Below are 19218 nucleotides of genomic sequence, written 5' to 3'. Positions count from 1 at the left end.
ATCAAATTCTCACTGATTTTAGCCAGTGAAATAAATAACAGGTACTATAAGATACCTATTCATTATTTTATTTTTCCTATATTATTAATACTAGGAAATTTAATCAAAAATATGATCCATATAGAGACTTTCTACTGCAATGGTAAGACTGTCAGCTGAAGTGCTCAGCATCTTCTGTCTTAGAAGGAAAAATTAGCATTAGTATCCTGATGAAAACAATGATCAAATACATGCTGCCTAAAACATCAATAATCTTCATCAGGATTTCTGTGCAAGAATGTGGACGCGTTCCTGCAAATGACAGCCTGCAGAAAAGCTGCTTCAAAAAGAAGTGCAATGAAAACCCAAGGATAAAATTCTGGTTTATTTTCTTGATGAGAAGTAGCTTTCCATCAAAAAATTCAAGGCAAGGGGATAGTACAGCCACAAGATATTTTTAATGATCCAACTTCTTATATTTCAACTTCTTTACCACAATAAATGTGATAAATTTGCACATGCTGTTTTAATGCTCTATTATTAGGACCCAGAATTCTCACTGCTATGTAAATTTGCTGTTACACTCACCTTTTAAAATGTTTCTGCGCAAATGTTCTCTAAAATATATCTTACTCAGTGACTTCAACAAATATTTGGGCCTACTGCTTGCTAAAGAAACCTTGAAAATGTGGATGACAGTGATGTCCATCTGGATTATAGACAATGAAGAACAACAACTGTAGCAATTTCTTCCCTGAGCCTCTTATCTCAGCTTGATTAAATTGCTCATTTTACATATAAAAGCTGCTCTGGGACCCAGTGAGTAGTATGTGATCTCATGGAACCAAACATACATCACTGATGTGAGATTTTATTTAAATAGGTATGTATTTTTAATATTAATTAATATTTATACATGTATTTTATGACATGCCTCAAAGAGTGAGTTATACGTTACTCTGACATATGTATTTCAACAAGAGCATTTTTCACATTTATGCTGCACTTCTATGTAAACCACAATACTATCCAATATTAACTTAAATATTTATGTAAGATAATTTTTGCAATATGCATCCAATACCGGTTGTGCTGTAAAGCACATATCTTTAATGCCCTTACTACTTTCATATTAAAATGAGTACTATACTATTGAATATAACAATTCTAAATGGAAATCCAATACTACTTCACTTTAAGTAGTAAGAAAAACTGTTATCATAATGTTTGATTAGTCATTATGCACACCTTCTGAAGAGCTGGAATCACAGCATCCTCTTCTCCAAAGACACATGGCACCATGGTACACAGATGAATGTGGTGTCCTATCGGACAAGTTACTCTGAAGAGCAGGATGTGCCGCCTACAATCAAGAAAGAAACACAAGCAAACAACTTTTTTTTTTTTTTTTTATTGCAGCAATTCTTAATCTTTTCCTTTCACACATTTGGTAATATCATTGTCAGAATTGTATTTAGGTGGAGAAGCTTATCCAGGTTATAGATTCAAAGTGTTAACCAGAGATCCAGCAGAGAGAGTAAGAAAGGAGAGGTAATGCTCCCCAGACACACTGTTAGCTTTTAATTTTATCTTCTTTTGACTGAAATTTAAATGCCTTCTTGCCACTAACACACTAACACTAACACAGTGGGAAGAGAATGCCTTCCATGCTTACCAAGTGACTTCTCTTTTAGAATGAAATGGAGAAGTGGTCAATAAGCCCATTTGTCTCCCACACCTTTAGTAAACTAAATCTCACTGAAAGCCTTCTGTCTCTTGACTGGAGTAAAGAGAATCAAAGATGGAAGTTTACAAATTTGAGCTGATGGCATCTCTGCTAGCTTTGAAATTTACAGGTGCCAAAAGATACACATTTTTGGCCTCCCAACAGTATGGAGAAATACAACTTTTAGAAAATACACTAAGAAAATACGTGTGAATGCAGAAGTAGATGTGAATGTAGTCTATAAACATAATAATAAGCATTACAGTTTTAGTCTGAATCAAAACAAACAGCACTATAAAAGATCTTTGATTTAATTTCAGTATGTAGTGTTGTGGTATTTTATTTTTATGCCTATTTATTTGACATCCTACTTAATTTTTAAAAAATACATTTTACTTCGTTTCTTTAAGATTAAACTGGTGTTTTTCTCTTTTTGAAAAAGTAGAAGACCTCAGTGAATTAGTCAGGAATATTATGTTTATGACAAGACATGAAGATGTTGTTTTCCTGGTTTCCCTGGAAGGGTTTTCAGAAAATATCACCATATCAACAGAACACATCAAGGGCTCTTGCTTTTTTTTATCTATTTCTTTTGTTTAAACAATCAGCCAATGCCCCACACTGAGTATTTAGAGTTATATGCAAAGAGGAAAAAAATCATATTAAGCAGTATGTGAATGGGAAGTAAGATATGGAAGACTTCATGGATAATGTTAGAATTTCTCCTCTCACAAGTCTTAAATCCTTTTTCAAGAAAAGCATTGAAAACTTCTATGGTATCATCGTGCTTTTACAGTTCCACTAAAAATGCTAATTCTTTCATTTTTCTTACTACTCCAGGGAACATTCCAAATCATTCTAGTTAGAAACACTTTTAAGTAGGAATTTGTAGGAATTTAAATCTATGTTTTAGCAAGTCAGTGTGATTTTTCTTGTTAAATGCTCCTAAGTAAGAGTAAAAAACTCAGAATCTTTATAAAAGTGTTGGTAAATTCATAGTAATTTGGCAGTCTCACCAAATCCTAGCTATCAACCATTCTGATACGCCAAAAACTTATGTTTTAGGAAATAAACTCTTACCAGGTTACTGTGTAAAGGACTATTTCAAGCCTTAACCAGGACAGAAATGAAGCCTCATACATACCCAACTGGAAGATTTACCACATTAGCTTTGGTTGCAGATGTATGCATCTTTAACACAAGTTCTCCAGGAGTCACAGATTTCCAAGAGAAATATTCTACCCTCAGCACACCCGTTGAATGTTCTTGTTTAGTATCTAGGTTAAGAAAACAAAACAAAACAATTCCTATGCAGAATCTGTAGCTACTTCACAGACATTAAAGTCTTCATTTAGGTTGTGCTAACACAGAAAAAAACAGTCACTTAAAATGCATTGGTTGTACAAAACTTGGCTTATTTGTACTATTTGCTAGAAAATAATGGTTATAAAATGTGTTACTGAGGTGTATACATCTGATGCCTTGAGAGGCTACCTAGAACAGAAGCTAGATGGTGTTAAAGGAATAAAGTAGGTATTTATTAAAAACTTAAGGCACCACATCAGACATCTTCCAAGCCACTTAAGGCTGCTGTAAAACTCCAATCAAATCCACATGCAAAAGAAGCAAATAGCCATAAAAATGGTATTTATTTATATTTATAGCTTATAGTTTTATTATTTTAACAGAATGGTCAGTTTGGGGTTTTTTTAAGCTTTCTTTTGATTCTCTCTACTTCACTCTAGATGCATTTAATTACATCCATGTCAAGTGTTTAACTATCTGATTAACTTAAGCCAACTACAATAAAATGCCTTAACTCTCCTGAATTTCATTCTGTTTTTCATGAAATACAAGGGATTAATACTTAAATCATTCAAGTTGTTAGGTCTTGAAAAAGCCAACTCAAACATACTTGAGAGCTTATCATATACCAGTTTAAAAATAATTTCAGAAATATACTTTGGTTATATTGGTGTTTTTCCTGCATTATTATCAGTTAAGGCACAAAGTAGCTCACAATAATGGAATCTCTAGAAAAGAAACCCCCAAAAACACAAGGAAATGCATTCCAGAAATATACAGATGAAAAGCTTTCCGTAAATCCCAAAAAACAGAAAAGGGAGGGATTCTTTCATTAAAATGTCCATCATCAACATGAAATAATGACAAAGTATTGCTTGAATATTAGTGTATTTCTTAAAATCAATTTTACTATACTCTCAAAAAAATTTGCTAAACTCTCAAACTGTGCCCAAGCACAAACACACACAATGGACAAGCATATTAATGAATGGGAAAATACAGCATTGACATGCACTTTTGTGTGTTGGCCTTACCTTCAGTAGCATACCAGTGTACTAATGCAGAAAAGCTAACCAGGATTTCAATGGGCATCAGGCTGTCCACAAGTAAATAATAGAAGACTTCCTCACCAGAACACTGTATAGAAAAATGGACATTTGTTCATTCATTAGCACTGACTGCTGTCCAACTGGCCTTACACAAAGTAGGACTAAGATTTTGGATATGGTGACCTTAGCTACAGTATGGGAAATAAGCAATTAACTGTCACTTCTTCCAAATTTCAGACATATCATTTAAGCCACAGCCTCATGCTGCATGTATAAGAGTGTTAAGAGATAAAAGGAAACAGAACATTTTTTTTTTGCAGGAGAATATATCTACTTTTATATTATACTGATCATATGCACCTAAATGCAGTACTTTTCCTTACCAAACAACAATTAAGAGAAGACCAAAGTTTTTGGTTTCTTGCTCCAACTTTCTGATTCAAATTAATTACAGAAAGCTTGAAAGAAATATGCACTCTTCGAATTTGTAGATGTAAGTGATCCTCCCTTATAAAGGGGCTTTTCTCCTACAAAACTTTATGAGGGCAACATCTTTCACTCTCAACTTTAATACATTATTCCTATGCCAAAATTAGAAACTATAGAATGAGTCTATTTTCCCAATAATTCTTCATAATCTAATGGTGAATTAGCTTCTTTCTTCAGAACTGTTACTGTACATGTCCTCCTGGTTATTCCAGAACTATATAAATCCTTTTTTTTTTTTAAATTTTCCTATCATAATATGAAAGTTCTTTTATAAGCATGATACAGAATTTATCTAATACTGTAAACATATCACCTCTTTCAATGTTAGAAATTAGAAAGATTTTACAACAAAGGGTTGGGGGTTTTTTGTTACAAGAGCACATAGGCTTACATATTCTTAATGCTGATTATGGCTTACAAAAGTATATCACGCAGTCATTAGGAAAATTTCTTGTGATGTGATTACAGAGAGGTAGGAAATTGCAGGTGAACTACAATTATGGAGCATAATCCATGTAGTTAACCTTCTCAGCACAGGATTTTACATGAACTTCATGCCTGGAGTTTACATTTTGGTGCTCTACAATTACACTTCAGATACACTATAAAATAAGAGCTGGGAAAGGATATTCAAGCATGTTGAACAACCTTCTGATAATATGAACTAATGGCAGGTTTAGAGAAATTCCATTATTCATATGTAACTAAAGAGTATTATTAAATCCCTGCAACAGGATGCTGTAAATAGCAAAAGGACTTAGCATTTAAAGAGAAAACGGAGTGTTATGCTAAACGGATTCACAATTCGGTTTTCAGGTGACAGGGAAGATAAAGGAGAATTGAAGAGCAGATTCTGTAGCTGAATCACCATTAAATTCAATTTAGACACGAAATTGTTAAAAGGTAGCTTTAAATCAAAATAAAGAGTGGTTGGAGATCTGACTTACTATCATTTTTCTTTACATAAGCCATTTTTTTGTTATCGTGCAGTAGCATTCCACAGCATTTTTCCTTTTCTTATGCACATATATAATGCTGAATATTTGTTTGCAAACATACATTTGTATTGACTGCAGTAATCTTAATGCATTATTATTTTTCAGTTATAGTGGTTCTATATGCTCTGCTAATACCCCTTAGGATATATGTATTATCTAATTATGTAAAACTTTGGAAAACAAAAAAGCACAATAAAATAATTTACCTTAAAACTTGTTTTCTCATAATTATAGGCATATGTATGGGGCTTGTGGAAAACATATAGGTTCCTAAGAAGAATATAAAATTGAAATGTAAGATATATAAAGTGGTAAAAAAATAATCACTATAAATTACATAGTTTAGGTAAATGTCTATTTCATAGCACAAGATAATAATTTTACTTTCACAAGTCAGACTCTGATATTTTTCAAAAATGGTTCAACATTTTTAGTTATAAAAATGGTAAATAAAATTAATCTCCAGAAAAAGCAGCTGAAATTAATTCATGTATTTGCTGCATTTCTACACTTTTGCATTGGAGGTCAGGCCACTAATTTGTTTATTTTCAATCTCTAAATGGTAACAAGCTAATATTACTCTAAAACTTCCATACTCACATGAAAATTACTATAATGAAGTTTTTTACAAAGTATAACTGAAAGAAGGACTGTTTTATACACTTTATTAATTTTTTTTCAGTTCTGTGCTGATTGCAGACCTTCAGAAAGCTATATAGCTACTGGAAACAATTTTTTTTCTGATTTTATTTTCACCAAGAGAAATGGAAATGGCTTCAACTTTAATTGAGGATGGACTCAGATCCAAACCATTGTTGTGATTACTCAGAAACTCCACAGGGACTCTGATCTATTGCTGACATATGAATACCTACAATGACTAAAATATTCTTCACTTCTCAAAGTTGACATGAACTATGAACATTCTTCTTATTTTCACTGTATCTGAGAGGTAGGCATGAGAGAGAAGGAAAAGTTTTCAACTGAACAAACAGGTAAAATGAAAATCTTAGATGCCTAGTTTCTTCTGAGGGATAAATTCTTCAAAGGTCAATCAAGATGCTCTGTTAACAGCTACTTTATCAGCTGACTGTGAATATAAACTCTCACTCATTTAGAGACAAGAAACTGACAAATGCATTTTTCCTTAATTAATATTAATATTGGTCTACAAAAGGTCAGCAGTACTTTAACATTTGGATAATAAGGTAGAAAGTTCATATGTCACATTCTCTGTGTGTGAGCAAGACTTTTAAAGGAAATTAAATTGCTTGTGATGCTTTCGCCTGAATGTCCCATCTTCCTGGACTACCTAAAAGTAGCACAGAAATCTTAACAAGGCCTAAAATGATCTATGACTTTTTATTCCTAAAGTTTCTGTACTGATGGCCGGTATAAAATTAATACAACATTCTCCTTTAGAGAGTGAGCAGGCTTTAAACACTTTTTTATGAAAATAGAAGCTTCACAAAGAAATCTCAGTTACACATTCAAACAAGAAAATAACTAGGTGAATTTTTTTCAGATAAAATGACTTCCCTCAGAAATCTTAGATTCTCTAAAGGAAATGTATTGTACCAGGCTCCTTAAATCTCAAAGAGAGAAGCTGAAGATATTATGCTACAAGTACCCTAGCTTTTTTTTTTTTTTTTTTTTTCTTCAAAGGCATAAATGCCTTGGAATTATATTGAAAAGGGAGTGAGACAAAATATCTAGTTGATCAAGCAAAGCTATGCTGATGGCAACAGATTTCAAAATCTTTTTTTTTCTTTAGAATTGTGTTGTCTTGATGCAGACTGTGTCTGCCCAGTGCCTCATGGGTCATAAAAGCATCTAATGGCCACAACACTCCATGACCTACAGTCTTCCACCTCAGCTGCAGTCTCACAGCTGCTTTATGGAGCTGGTGGTTGTGCTCTCCACTGTATTCTGTAGGACACACCTAAGTCACAGAGCAGGGCTGCAGATTCAGACCACTGCCAACAGGGACAGTATGTTTGGTCTGAAGAGTAGCCTTGAAGCCACCCTGAAAGGCAGGATAGCTATACAGAGAAGATCTGTTAAGAAGATACACTTTTTTATAGACATGTTTTGAATTTTACCATTTTTATACAGTATATTGTATGGAATAAAACCCAAACCCTCTATTTCTTACTGGAAACAAACACAGAAGTCTTCAAAGGTAATCCAGGTTTCCTTGGAAACTGAAATATTTTCTGATGCTGTTTCATCCTTTGATTTAGCCCCTGTCTGGCTCTTCATATCAGTATCAGCTGTTTCTGACATTTGTTTTGCATCTAGACTGATATTGTCATGTTCTTCTGCAAAGATAAAAGATACTCAAAGTCAATACAGTGACAATATGCAAGTAAATTACAAGGAAATTATCCATACATCAGTTATCATGCATACAGTTGAAAACTAAAAGCTATCCCACTAACCTAAAAAGCTCTAATGGTGACTGAAGCAACTCTATATGGAAATTTAGGGTTTGTATCTGCAACTGCTAAAATACTCTGCCTCAATAAACTACCACATATTGAACTGTGCCCTAGAATCTTCAGTACCAGCTTGTTAGGTACACATACTTACAATTTCTGCAAACCTAAATTCATCTGTATAAAGAAAAATACATCCCCTTGTCCAAAGCTCCTATTCAGTGGAAGGCTAATGAGGCAGCATTTTACAACCAACAGAAAAAAATACAGAGAAATTTGGAGGACACAAAAACCTAGCCTTGCCTCTGGTACGTAGCACCTCCTATGATGCTATTGACACAGATCAGTCTAACTGCTTTTTAACAGAAATAAATTTGAAGTAGATTATATGAATTTTTTTGTAGGAAAATTACAATTAAGGTCAGATAAACATAAACATATGTAGACAGATTTTGTAATCACTCAGTAACTTTTTGTGTTGTAATATAACTTTCTTTGCATTTATTCTCAGAGATTCGTCTAAATTACTGAAAATATATTTATACAAATTTACTGAGAATGTTTAACCTGGACCAAAAAGAAGCTTCAAGAATAGCTCAACAACTGAGAATAGAAAAACTGAACAGCTATTAATTCAGAATGCTTGCTGGGGAAAAAGATGAGGTAATACTCAAACATAAGGCATAACAAATGAGAAAGCTATTAGAAACATACATAATTTATATTTAAATGTGCTTTGCAATATTTCATTATCATGAATACAGAGCTACTGTGTGGCTCTATATTAGTTTGCAACTATTTTTCATGAACTGAAAGAAATGCAATATAATTAAAGGCACCAAATACCTTTTACCTTTTTTTCAACTATGGAAAAACTACCTGAAAGCTGAAAAATCAAGACTTTCTCTTCAATATAAGGTAACATGGGTGTTAGGCTTCCAGTAAAACAACCACTTATTTTTAAGAGCCTCTTATTTTTCTGATCAAATCCTTTCAAAGTAATTTTAAAAACGGGGCATTCATTTTGAAAAAAATTTGAATACTCTTCAAAAAGTGATGTAAAACACATTTCAAAGAAATGAGAATTAAAATGAAAGCAGTTTCTTTTTTGTGTGGTGTTTTGTTTTGGTTTTTTTTTGCCATTTTTCAGGGAGAAAAAAAAAAAAAAAAAAAGAAAATACTGTAATTTACACTTCTTAAAAAAGAGCTCTGGGTACAAAATCCACTGCATTTTCCTGGAGAGAACAAACACCTATGAGGATCTTTGAATTTTTTGAACACCAAACTGAAGATTTTACTCTATATAAGTATACATGCTATTACCAGTTCTTTGAAATCTTTTCCCGTTAAACCAACATCCAAAATAAGCAATACTGCTGATATATGTACATGAGGATTAACACTGATGCCAAACAATATGGGAATATAAACTTTACATATACTTACCTGCATTTTGTTGCAACATGGAAATGGTCTCCTACACAGTGAAAAACAAAACAAGAAAAAGTAATGATGGTAATTATAATCTTGCATTATTTTGTTAGAGAAAATACGTGATTATGAGGCAGTTCTTCCAGAGATGGAGAAACAAGCTGGTATGTTATCATCATGGGTTTGGGCTGGGTTTTTAAATGAAAAATAAAAGTAGTAAATTTCATTCTAATACCTACATACATATCACCAACAGACACATTTATGATTTTCTTGAGAAGTACATGTCATCTGCAATGTGAGAGAAAAGCCGTTTCATATACCTACCACTTCACCATTAAAACAGTGCTCTTTGATAGTATTGTTTTTTGACAATAAAGTAAGTTTTATTCTAAGAACTAATATTCCTATTTTCCAACCAATCTAATTTTTTTTTCTATTTCCATTCTTGAAAAATATAGAGGGGACTCCTCTTCCAACAAGCATTTCTTGCTGTGCAAGTGACAGCACACAACTTCATTAGCAACAGCATCCTTGATTATATTAGTATCTTTTGTTTTCTATCACTGTATAAATAAAAAGTAGCCTCTTTTTTAATGTTTTTGGCAAAAACTGTATCCTGGTAAACCCCAGCTCCAAGCTAGAATTGCTGAACTAATATCAATGCAATATAGCTGCTTATGAAGTTCAAATGAAGTTAGTCAGCCTATCAGAAAGTCCACTCATTAAATTTACAAAGACAGGATCCTTGTCTTTGAGAGATTAAAATCTTTGATTTAAAAAAGCGTGCCTAGTCGTCCTTCCTTCTGACTGCCCTCTTGTCTGCCATATGACATACACTGAAAGAGTCACTTCAACCTCCTTTTTTTTTTTTTTTTTTTTCTTTTTTTCCTTTCTTTGAGGTCGGGCAGGGAAAGAGGTTGCAGTTTCCAGTTTACTTCCTATTTGAATATGGTAATATTAACGGCTTAGCTGGACTACCTTTGCCCTTGCAAAGACAAATATGAATGCCTTAAAAAGGCTACTGGAAACACATTTGCAAGCTTCCTTTCATCCCAGGTCTTCCTTTACCTAGATTTGTCACCCTTCTCACTACCCAAACTCCTCATATATACCCTCATATATCTTTACATGTGTCAGAGGTGCTGAATCAGGTAGCTAGCAGCTGGACACACACAGTGATTTTCCGTTCTGCATTTCAAAGAGGAGCTGTGGGAGCTGTGCTGACTTGGAGCTTCTATGCTTTTTCAGTACAATCAAATATATTTTGAGGGGCAGACTGACATAATTTAGACAGTCTGAGTTAGACTGGATGGCAGGTCACAACTGTACCTAAATCTTGCACAAGGTCATTGTGCTGGAAATCAAGGTCTGGCTCAATCCTGCTATTACAGACTACCCTGCATACACTGGGTGAAGGGACCTGTAAATGCTTCCTTAGAGGAAAATTTTATGGCTTCCTACTTTAATTTCTAGCTCCAGTAAAAGTCTTCCTGCAACATTTTACATTGCTATGGGCTCAGGACATGGGAACAGGCTCAGGAATCTCACCTCTGGCAAAATTTTAAGTGTTTAATATTCCATGAATTAATAAAGGAAAGAGCTGAGCAAATAAATTACAGACTTAAGAGTCTCCATCCCAAAACTGGAAGTAGCAAATAATTTAATACATTTAATTTAACTGTAATATTGTTTATTATGAGAGTTTCAAAGTCCTATTTTGCACAGCACAAATCTGAAATTATATTCCAAGTCTCTTACGTTTTTGTTTTTTTCTTTAAATATTCATGAGTCAAAGCTGGGGATAGATCTAATATTAAGAACAATTAAGAGAAAAATTAAGACACTGCTAAAATTGTTAACATTTGGGTTAAGAACTCAGTAGCTAAAATATATTGCATTTTAGAGTTAAAGGTTAATTTCTTGTTTTTCTATGACCTAAAAAGGCCTTGCAAATATCTATGTATTTTAGCTCCTATTTCCAGAATTCTGTACACACAGCTGTTCAGAACAGTTAGTTAAACTGTGATCACTTTTCATGTTATATTGCCATATCTCAACATATGAGTCTGAAAAATCACATGGACTACCTCTTCCCTTTAAACTTTGACTTCAGAGGTACACATGCACAGAGCTGTCATATTTCTCCATGTGAGCCTACAACTTTCAAGAGTCCAATATTGTCAAACTCTTTGTGGGAGTCACAGGATTTACCAAACAGATACAAGTTTCTTCTCAGAACTCCTGAGCATGTCCAAACTATAAAATATATGAGATCTGCTGTATAAGCCTTGGAGATTGCAACAACACCTATACAACAAGCCCATACAACAAACACTTTCTGCCCAATATACTGCTCATGGGCAGTACACAAGATCCATGCTTCTAGTATGGACATGAGGTAGCTTAATATAGAGCTACTGTGTCAGTACCAACAGTTGGCAGCAGGAAAGCCTGGAGAGATACAGAAAATACTCAAAAACTGCATCAACAGAATTGTCAGTAAAGAAGGAGAACGTGCCCTGAAAAATCTGGATGCTTAGGAACTTCATGCAGTCTGAGCTGTGAAACCAATCTAACCACAGCTGTGTAGAGACTCCCATAGGCTCATTTACTCCATTTTTGGAGAACAAACATAACACAGCCAAAAGCTGTCTATTCTTTCAATGGTAGATGTGCTCATCTACCTGATCTTCACTGACTTTGAGAACAACTAGAGTGTCAAGAAAGTTCTCATATTTTTATACTACTACCTCATGTGCCATGCCTAAGACATTGGCACAGAAATAGAAAATAAAGGCATTTTTCCTCCTTAATGAACACACATTGCCTGAAAAGGCATCTGTAAAGCTGTGTGCAAACTGAGAAATAGAAATAGCTTAAAAATACCAGATTACCAATCTGGCATCTCTTTTATCTCTGATGTTGAAGCTGCCCAAGATGTCTGTGCAAGTAGATAATTGTGGGCCCATCTACACCACAAATGTCTAAATGCCTCTTCTCAATTCTCTCTTTTAATTCATGTGCCTCATATGTCATGTGTCATTTTCCCCTGAAAATAATAAGTAGGGAATTTCCATTTTATGCAGGGTGAAGTAATTTTCAAAATGATAAAATTAATAAAGAAAATATTTTGGTTTTTTATTATTTCCTACCTAGCTCTCCTGGTGATTCAATACCAATTCAGAGCATTTATGAAATACAACACAAGGATTGGAGTGAAAAGAAGAAAAAGCTTATTATGGCACAAAAGTCGGTAATGTTTGTGGCGAATATGAAAAGGGCACACAACACAAAATTAAATAAACTGGTATCAGTTGCACACGAAAATATAAGATTGAGTTTAAATATAATGGACAAACTGAAGTAAGAAACATGAAGGAAACATGAACATTAAAGAACAAGTGTTTTTCTAATTGTATCAATGGGAAAGAGTGGACACTCCAACCCTTTTTGCTCTAGAAATTAGCATTGCCAGGGACCTTGACACTGAAGAAGCCACAAGGAGAAATATGAGTGTTCAGCTTAAGATGTATGAACAAAGCAATTAGGTCAGTATATTAAAATATCTATTAGCCATTGCACATGCTGATGGTAAACATATTCTGATTTCTTGCTTTGCATTTCCTCAAACACATAGAGATTCGTTCTCAATGGAACTGGAGATAACTTCTTACAAAAAATTCATCCCGATGAAGAATATTCAAGTAGGCTTTTGAATGGCAGATCTACAAGGAAACACTACTCCAGGATAATCTTTTTCTCACAAGTGTTTGACAAAATTACTGTTGCATAAATCTGCAAGACAGTGCAATTTACATATGATGATGGTTTTGGTTTTCTCCTGGTCACAAAATATTTTCACATCTATTTCAATGTGCCCTACACTTATAAATTACTTAACTTCTATTGAACTAGAGTAAAAGAGAGCCTCTCCATTTAAGGATTTGGCCCTATGTTATGGAGTTTTAAAACAAAATATTAACAAAATGCATTTTCTTAAGAACAGTGATTCAAGATCAATTAAACTACCAAAATTTTTCCTAATGCAAATCCAAGTGCTTCCAGGACCATAAAAATCAGTGAATGGGAAAGCCAGAGCAAAAAAAAAAAGAAAGTTTGAAAAATTCAAAAATGAAGCATTTCTACTTTTTGGCATGAATACCTTGAGGACATGATAATGGCATGTCTTTCAATTTCATATTTTTCAAAGAAGGTACATCCAGCTCCTAGAATTTTGTCTTTCATGTATCACTAGTCTCTGTTTCTGTGACAACAGACCTTAGGAACAGCGAATCAGATATTCAATAATGTTACTTCATGCAGTTTACATTAGAGTGAATTGAAATATGCCAATTTAAATTTGTTGAGCATCTGGAACAGCAGCTGAATGAATTTCACTCAGCTTAAAGCACAAAACTTCTGTATCCCAAAGATTTAACAAATCTGTATCAAACGTTTTAAAGCAGATGTCTCCTGTAATCACACAGTTTAAAATGGAGAAGTTAATCACATTCAGTATATCACAATACAAAATTCTAAAAATTAGCAATAATATAGTGAATTTAGGATATCAAAGTTTCTCTTTCAGTGTTTGCTTTTATAATCACTAACTGCCTTGTTTTTAAAAAGTACATGCCAATATGTCAAGTTTTAAAACTACAGAAAAAAAGCTCTTCTTTTATGAATTTGCAAGAGGTATCCACATAATTTTGTTGATGAAAAGATTTAATATGTGAAAAAAAGAAGATTGTTTTCCAAGTTAAAAGCCATTTTCTTTTCCAATCTGTAAAAATGAAGTTCTATTTGCATACTTCAGCTATTATCAGGCATAGCATTTTTCAGCTGAGGTTTAAATTGAGGCAAAAGTAAAGTTCATGTACAAGTCATTAGCTGCTCATAGCTTCTTACATTTCATGCCTGAATCAGATTGCCCTCAGCCTACATCACATTCATGTCTTCTTCCAACCATTCCAGTTTTATCAGTGTCTCTCTCATGTGTTTTCATACTCCCCCTTGTCTCCCCTTGACTGCATGCCCTACTGTGGATAGATCAGCCTTCTAAACCACTCTTGGATTAGGGGAGAAAATTTAAGGGATGTTTCACACTCCTTTGATGTTTCTAGCACATAAAATTCTATTAATTTGCAGCCATCCAAATTGTATTTGTACACCTAGAGACTGAAGTAATGAAAACAATAATTATTATATGCTATAAAATGCTACTTTAGGGTGATTTTATGATACTTGTATTTCTAACCATCTGTTCTGTTTATGTTGGATATTAAGTTTTGCACTTTTAAGATTGATTTTGAGAGTGAAGAGGGGGAGAGGAAGTGAGTAATTTGTTTGCAGAAATTGCACTTTTTCTTTTGCATTCTTTCTTTCACTGAATGTTGTTTGCAGCAAACTTGTTTTGGACTGAAAATACAGAAAAAAAGTGGAAGCTCACACTTGTGGCCTATCAGGGCATGGGCATGGAATTATTTAGTACAGGAGGGATTGACAAGGACTGAGTGAGACAAGCTACACTCCACGAAAAGGTCTTTCTGAATTTGCCATCTCATCAGAATAGCAAGAGATTTTTTAATATTATTCATTTTTTCATGTTTGTGAATATTTTGTTTGTTAAATAAACAGTCTTTTCTATTTTTTTCCAAGGAAATCTTTCCAAAAACGGCAAGGAGGAGGGGCTGCTTGAATTTGCTTTCTAGAAAGACCCCATTCAGAAATTTCCTTCCAAGTTTGTCCCAAACCAAGACATACTTCCAGCTCCTTTATACCCTGATGCTTTTTGTAATGATTTTTGTATGATGTCATTATTAAAAATACTTTTAAAGGTAAAGTACTATTGAATTACTAATTAGGCTATTATTTATAAAATGTACACAAAATACTGAATAACTAAATATATCACAGAATCACAGGTCATAGATATATTCTGTTATAAAGTATTCTTCTTCACTGCAGAACTGCCTTAATTTAAAAACATTAAATCCACTAACGATATCCACACATGTACATTATCTAAACATACAGTATACATACAGATATGAAATATAAAAACAGTATGAATATACTCTGCAGAGGAAATATAAATAGACACTCCCAAAATTACATAGAAAATTACTTCCCATTCATTTAAAAATTTAAAGCCAAAAGAGAAATGCTATCAAATGGTCTTCTGAGTTATGTTTGCTGCAGTAAGAATGAAATCGAAGAGATGCTGGCACTGCCACATTGAGTTTCTTTGTAGGTGTTGAGTAAATTAAATAACCTCAGGGGAGGTCTGTTTGTTTGTTTGTGAGTATTTAAGTCTTTATTTTTCTATGTTGCCAATTATTTCCCTACATTAAGTATTTTTTCATTAAATATACTGTTCAGAAACTCTTTGAAAGTATCATTTTTTCTCTGTTAAGCATGTAAGATTTAACTATTAGAACAAACACTTTGTTAAAGATTTATCTAAAAGCAGACTTTGGTACCATATATACAAACAGAAAAAAGAAAAAAAATATTACAAAAATTTGTAATAACAGCTTCCCAAAGTCATCCTAGTAATGTTTTGTTATACATAGGTAAGATTAATCTTATCTATCTTGGAAAATTACAGTGGTGACTTCTATCTAGTAACCAGCATTGGCTTGGGTGGTTTGAGCAAACTTGTAGTCAGTGCTGCATCTACTGGACCTGTTTGGAGAAATGTCATTTCCTCACAGAATTGCACAGAATGACTGAGGGTCTAAATCATAGCTGAGGATTCCTTTAGAACACAGAGCTTCTGAAATTTAAGAGCAGACCAACTGAACAGTGAAGTCTTTGCTCTTTTTCCAGATCTAGCCAGAAGTCTTTCCATTAAGTCCTAAATGATGATGTCATTTTAAGGCACGTTTTAATAAAGTTTATATTTTTCTAGTCACATGCCTAGGTACATCTTGCACTGTAGTCAAAATAAACTAATCACCGTATAAACTAACATTTATTTTAAGCACTGCAGACTATCTTCTTAAGATACTCCCATCAAAACAATTTTAAAGAGCAAAACCAAGACAGTGTTGGCAATATAACTTTTACATTCTGGGGAAAAATAAAAAAATTAAGAAAGCTAAATGAAAAGGTATTAAGAAAGATTTCCCATACAATACACATAAACATAACTATAAAGTGGAAAGGGAAGTTACTTAAATAGCAAGGGAAAAAGCTTTCTGAAATGTCTTTGAAAACATGTTTCAGTATTAAATAGTTTCTATTTTGTCCTTAACTATCCTTTGTAATATAAAACTAGGTCAAGTTAAAAAAACCAGGAATATTATTTACCTGAGAATAATCTGCATTTGAGTGTCTCCTATTTTGATTCATATCCCCATTACTGTCACTTTCGTCGGTTTCAGTAACAGAAGCGAGACGGGTTATAGAATGAAATCCTCTTTTGAGGGTAGACTGTGGAAAGTGGCTAAATAATAAAAGAGAACGCAAACACATTTTAATCCATACATTTTTTTTCAAATTACAGTCTTCATAACTATTCTTAACAGAATTTCATCAAAATAATGTGTGTCTTCTTTATTTTGAAAGATTTCTAGGGCAGCACAAAATCCATATCTTCATATATTTTTTGTCATTACTGGCTTGGCACTACACACAAACCTATGAGAGAAAGACCTCTTAACTAACCCTCAAAAAAAATCAAAACCCAAGCCAGCTGAAAATTAGATGATAATATCAGAAGTGAAAAAATTACTATGGCACTTATACAAGAAAAAATAATACTTAAATGGAGGTAGGGCAAAAAAAATAAAATGTTTTGTGTCAGAATACTTTTTTTCCTTTTCCGTCAAAATGGGTCTCCATAGCTACCAAACCGCTAAAACACAGGATAACCAAGGAAACCTGTGCAGGCCTATTCTGGTACTAGCAAAAGAAAGCTCTGTTGCTGACTTCACTGGAGGCAGGAGTAAAAACTGAAGGAAATATAAGTAACTCTTTGCTTCTTAAGTAAAGGTCTAGAAGAACAAGACCAAAACAATTTTGCATACATGCTAATTAGACTTAAGTATGTAATTGTTCTATTATAGCAATAAAGAACAAATTAAAATCTAAGCATGTGTTATCTAGTCCCCTTTTTAAGGGCTGAGCTAATTAAAGATCAAGATCTTTTGCAGTAACAGTCACAATTATCTTGCCTTTTAGTGTTTCAAAATAATTTATTAGAAGAAAAGGAAGTGATTAAAAACCTTTAGTCCCACTTGAGTATCTAAGCCCTTTATCTTATTTACACAGCTATATTACTTTAATAAAATGTTAATACCTGCTATATATTTTTGGCTACTACCTGTTAATTTAATCACAAAGATTAAATTAACTAATTGTCATGGAAACCTAGAACATTAAATAAACTATCCTTCCCCAGATGGGGTAAGTTGACCATGAAGCAATGTATCAAATATGAAAAAGCAATATAAAACCTATTAAAATTCAAATACTTCAACATCTTCATTATCAATCTGTCATAGCTTTGATAGCCTGTTAATCGCTTAGAGCATTATAATGTATTTCTACTCCTCCTGTTTGAAAACAAGCAGTAATTTAAGCCTTCTAAGTATCAAAATGCAGCTGTATCAGAATAATTACATTCCCAGAATATTCTAAGGTCAGGCCTTCCATGGACAAATGCTGCTGTTCAAAAAAACCTAAAAATATCTAACTGGCTTATTATCAGTCCATCCAATTATGATGATCAAAATGCAGAATCTGCCACATATGTAATTTAGTCAGTTTATTTAGAGATGTACTCAACAAAAGGTGTACACACCCTAACAAAATACACAGATCTCCAACAATTTACAAGCTGTTGTTGGACTCAGTCTCAAGCAAAACATATCCTCCAAAATTACATAAACCTTTTGGAGTACACTGGGGATAAGATACATTCAAGGCTTTGTGACAGAAGCTCAGTCAGAATAAAAGAGACAGAATTAATAATTCTAGAACTTGTCTAAATGTTCATATCATAAGCTGAAGCCTGACAGAAGTGCATTATGGTGTGTGTTCTAGGGAAAAAAAAACACAGCTCTGATATACTTGCTGGTAATCTTTTCTTGTCAGAGAGCAAGTAATATGCTGACCACAGAATACTAACTTGGAGTCATGTATACAACAATTTGTGAAACTTCTAAGACACCCTACATAAAGACTTTAGTTTTCAAGAGTTTATAGGACTTCCTAACAGTCTTTAACACAAGGCATTTTTACAAAGCTGTTTTTCGATCATGAACTTCCTCACCTGCACTCTCAGGCTTGTTGTAACAACTATCATGAAGAGAGAACAACCTCTTTATTTATAAACATTAAGTGTTCCATATTAGACTTGTGATGCCCATGAAAATACTGACTGGCTAGTCAATTATTTCCTTGTTATGTGTCAGAATTTAAGATTAGTAGTTTGAGGAAAAATTTGAAATACATCCAAGAATATTCACATTTCTGGCAGAAGTAATTTAGCAAAAATTCTGGGCATCTTTGGGCTCACTGGGTAGAGAATCAAGCAGTGTGTCTTTGCCTGACAGCATTCCCCATCCTCCAACGTCAAATTGTCAAGTGGGGACCCTTGTGTGCATGACTACCTCCTTGGAAGCTTTCTCAGCAGCACAGACATGAGCAGATTCTGTGGAGAAATAGCTAAGCCCAGAGACTTGCATCTCCAACAGGAATTTTGTTGCACTCTGAAAACAGGAGGTGCTTGTGAGCACATCAGAGATAGGAGGGTGAGCATATTGCATATATATGCATTGGTGTGCCTGATT

General features: G+C 33.6%; 1 protein-coding gene across 1 annotated transcript in view; it reads right to left on the bottom strand.

Moving 5' to 3' along the window:
- Positions 1-19218, bottom strand: part of ADGB (androglobin) — a 95215-nt gene that overhangs the window by 37110 nt on the left and 38887 nt on the right. The window contains exons 13-19 of the mRNA XM_056488630.1: positions 16733-16868; positions 9431-9461; positions 7702-7867; positions 5753-5816; positions 4045-4147; positions 2850-2982; positions 1228-1342 (exon numbers count right to left, since the gene is read on the bottom strand). Of these exons, the coding sequence (XP_056344605.1) occupies positions 1228-1342; positions 2850-2982; positions 4045-4147; positions 5753-5816; positions 7702-7867; positions 9431-9461; positions 16733-16868 (748 nt within the window). The remainder of the gene's footprint in view (positions 1-1227; positions 1343-2849; positions 2983-4044; positions 4148-5752; positions 5817-7701; positions 7868-9430; positions 9462-16732; positions 16869-19218) is intronic.

This window comes from Oenanthe melanoleuca, chromosome 3, assembly GCF_029582105.1.
Source record: "Oenanthe melanoleuca isolate GR-GAL-2019-014 chromosome 3, OMel1.0, whole genome shotgun sequence".
NCBI classification, from domain to species: Eukaryota; Metazoa; Chordata; class Aves; order Passeriformes; family Muscicapidae; genus Oenanthe; species Oenanthe melanoleuca.
This window is presented reverse-complemented; position numbering and strand designations above follow the sequence as displayed.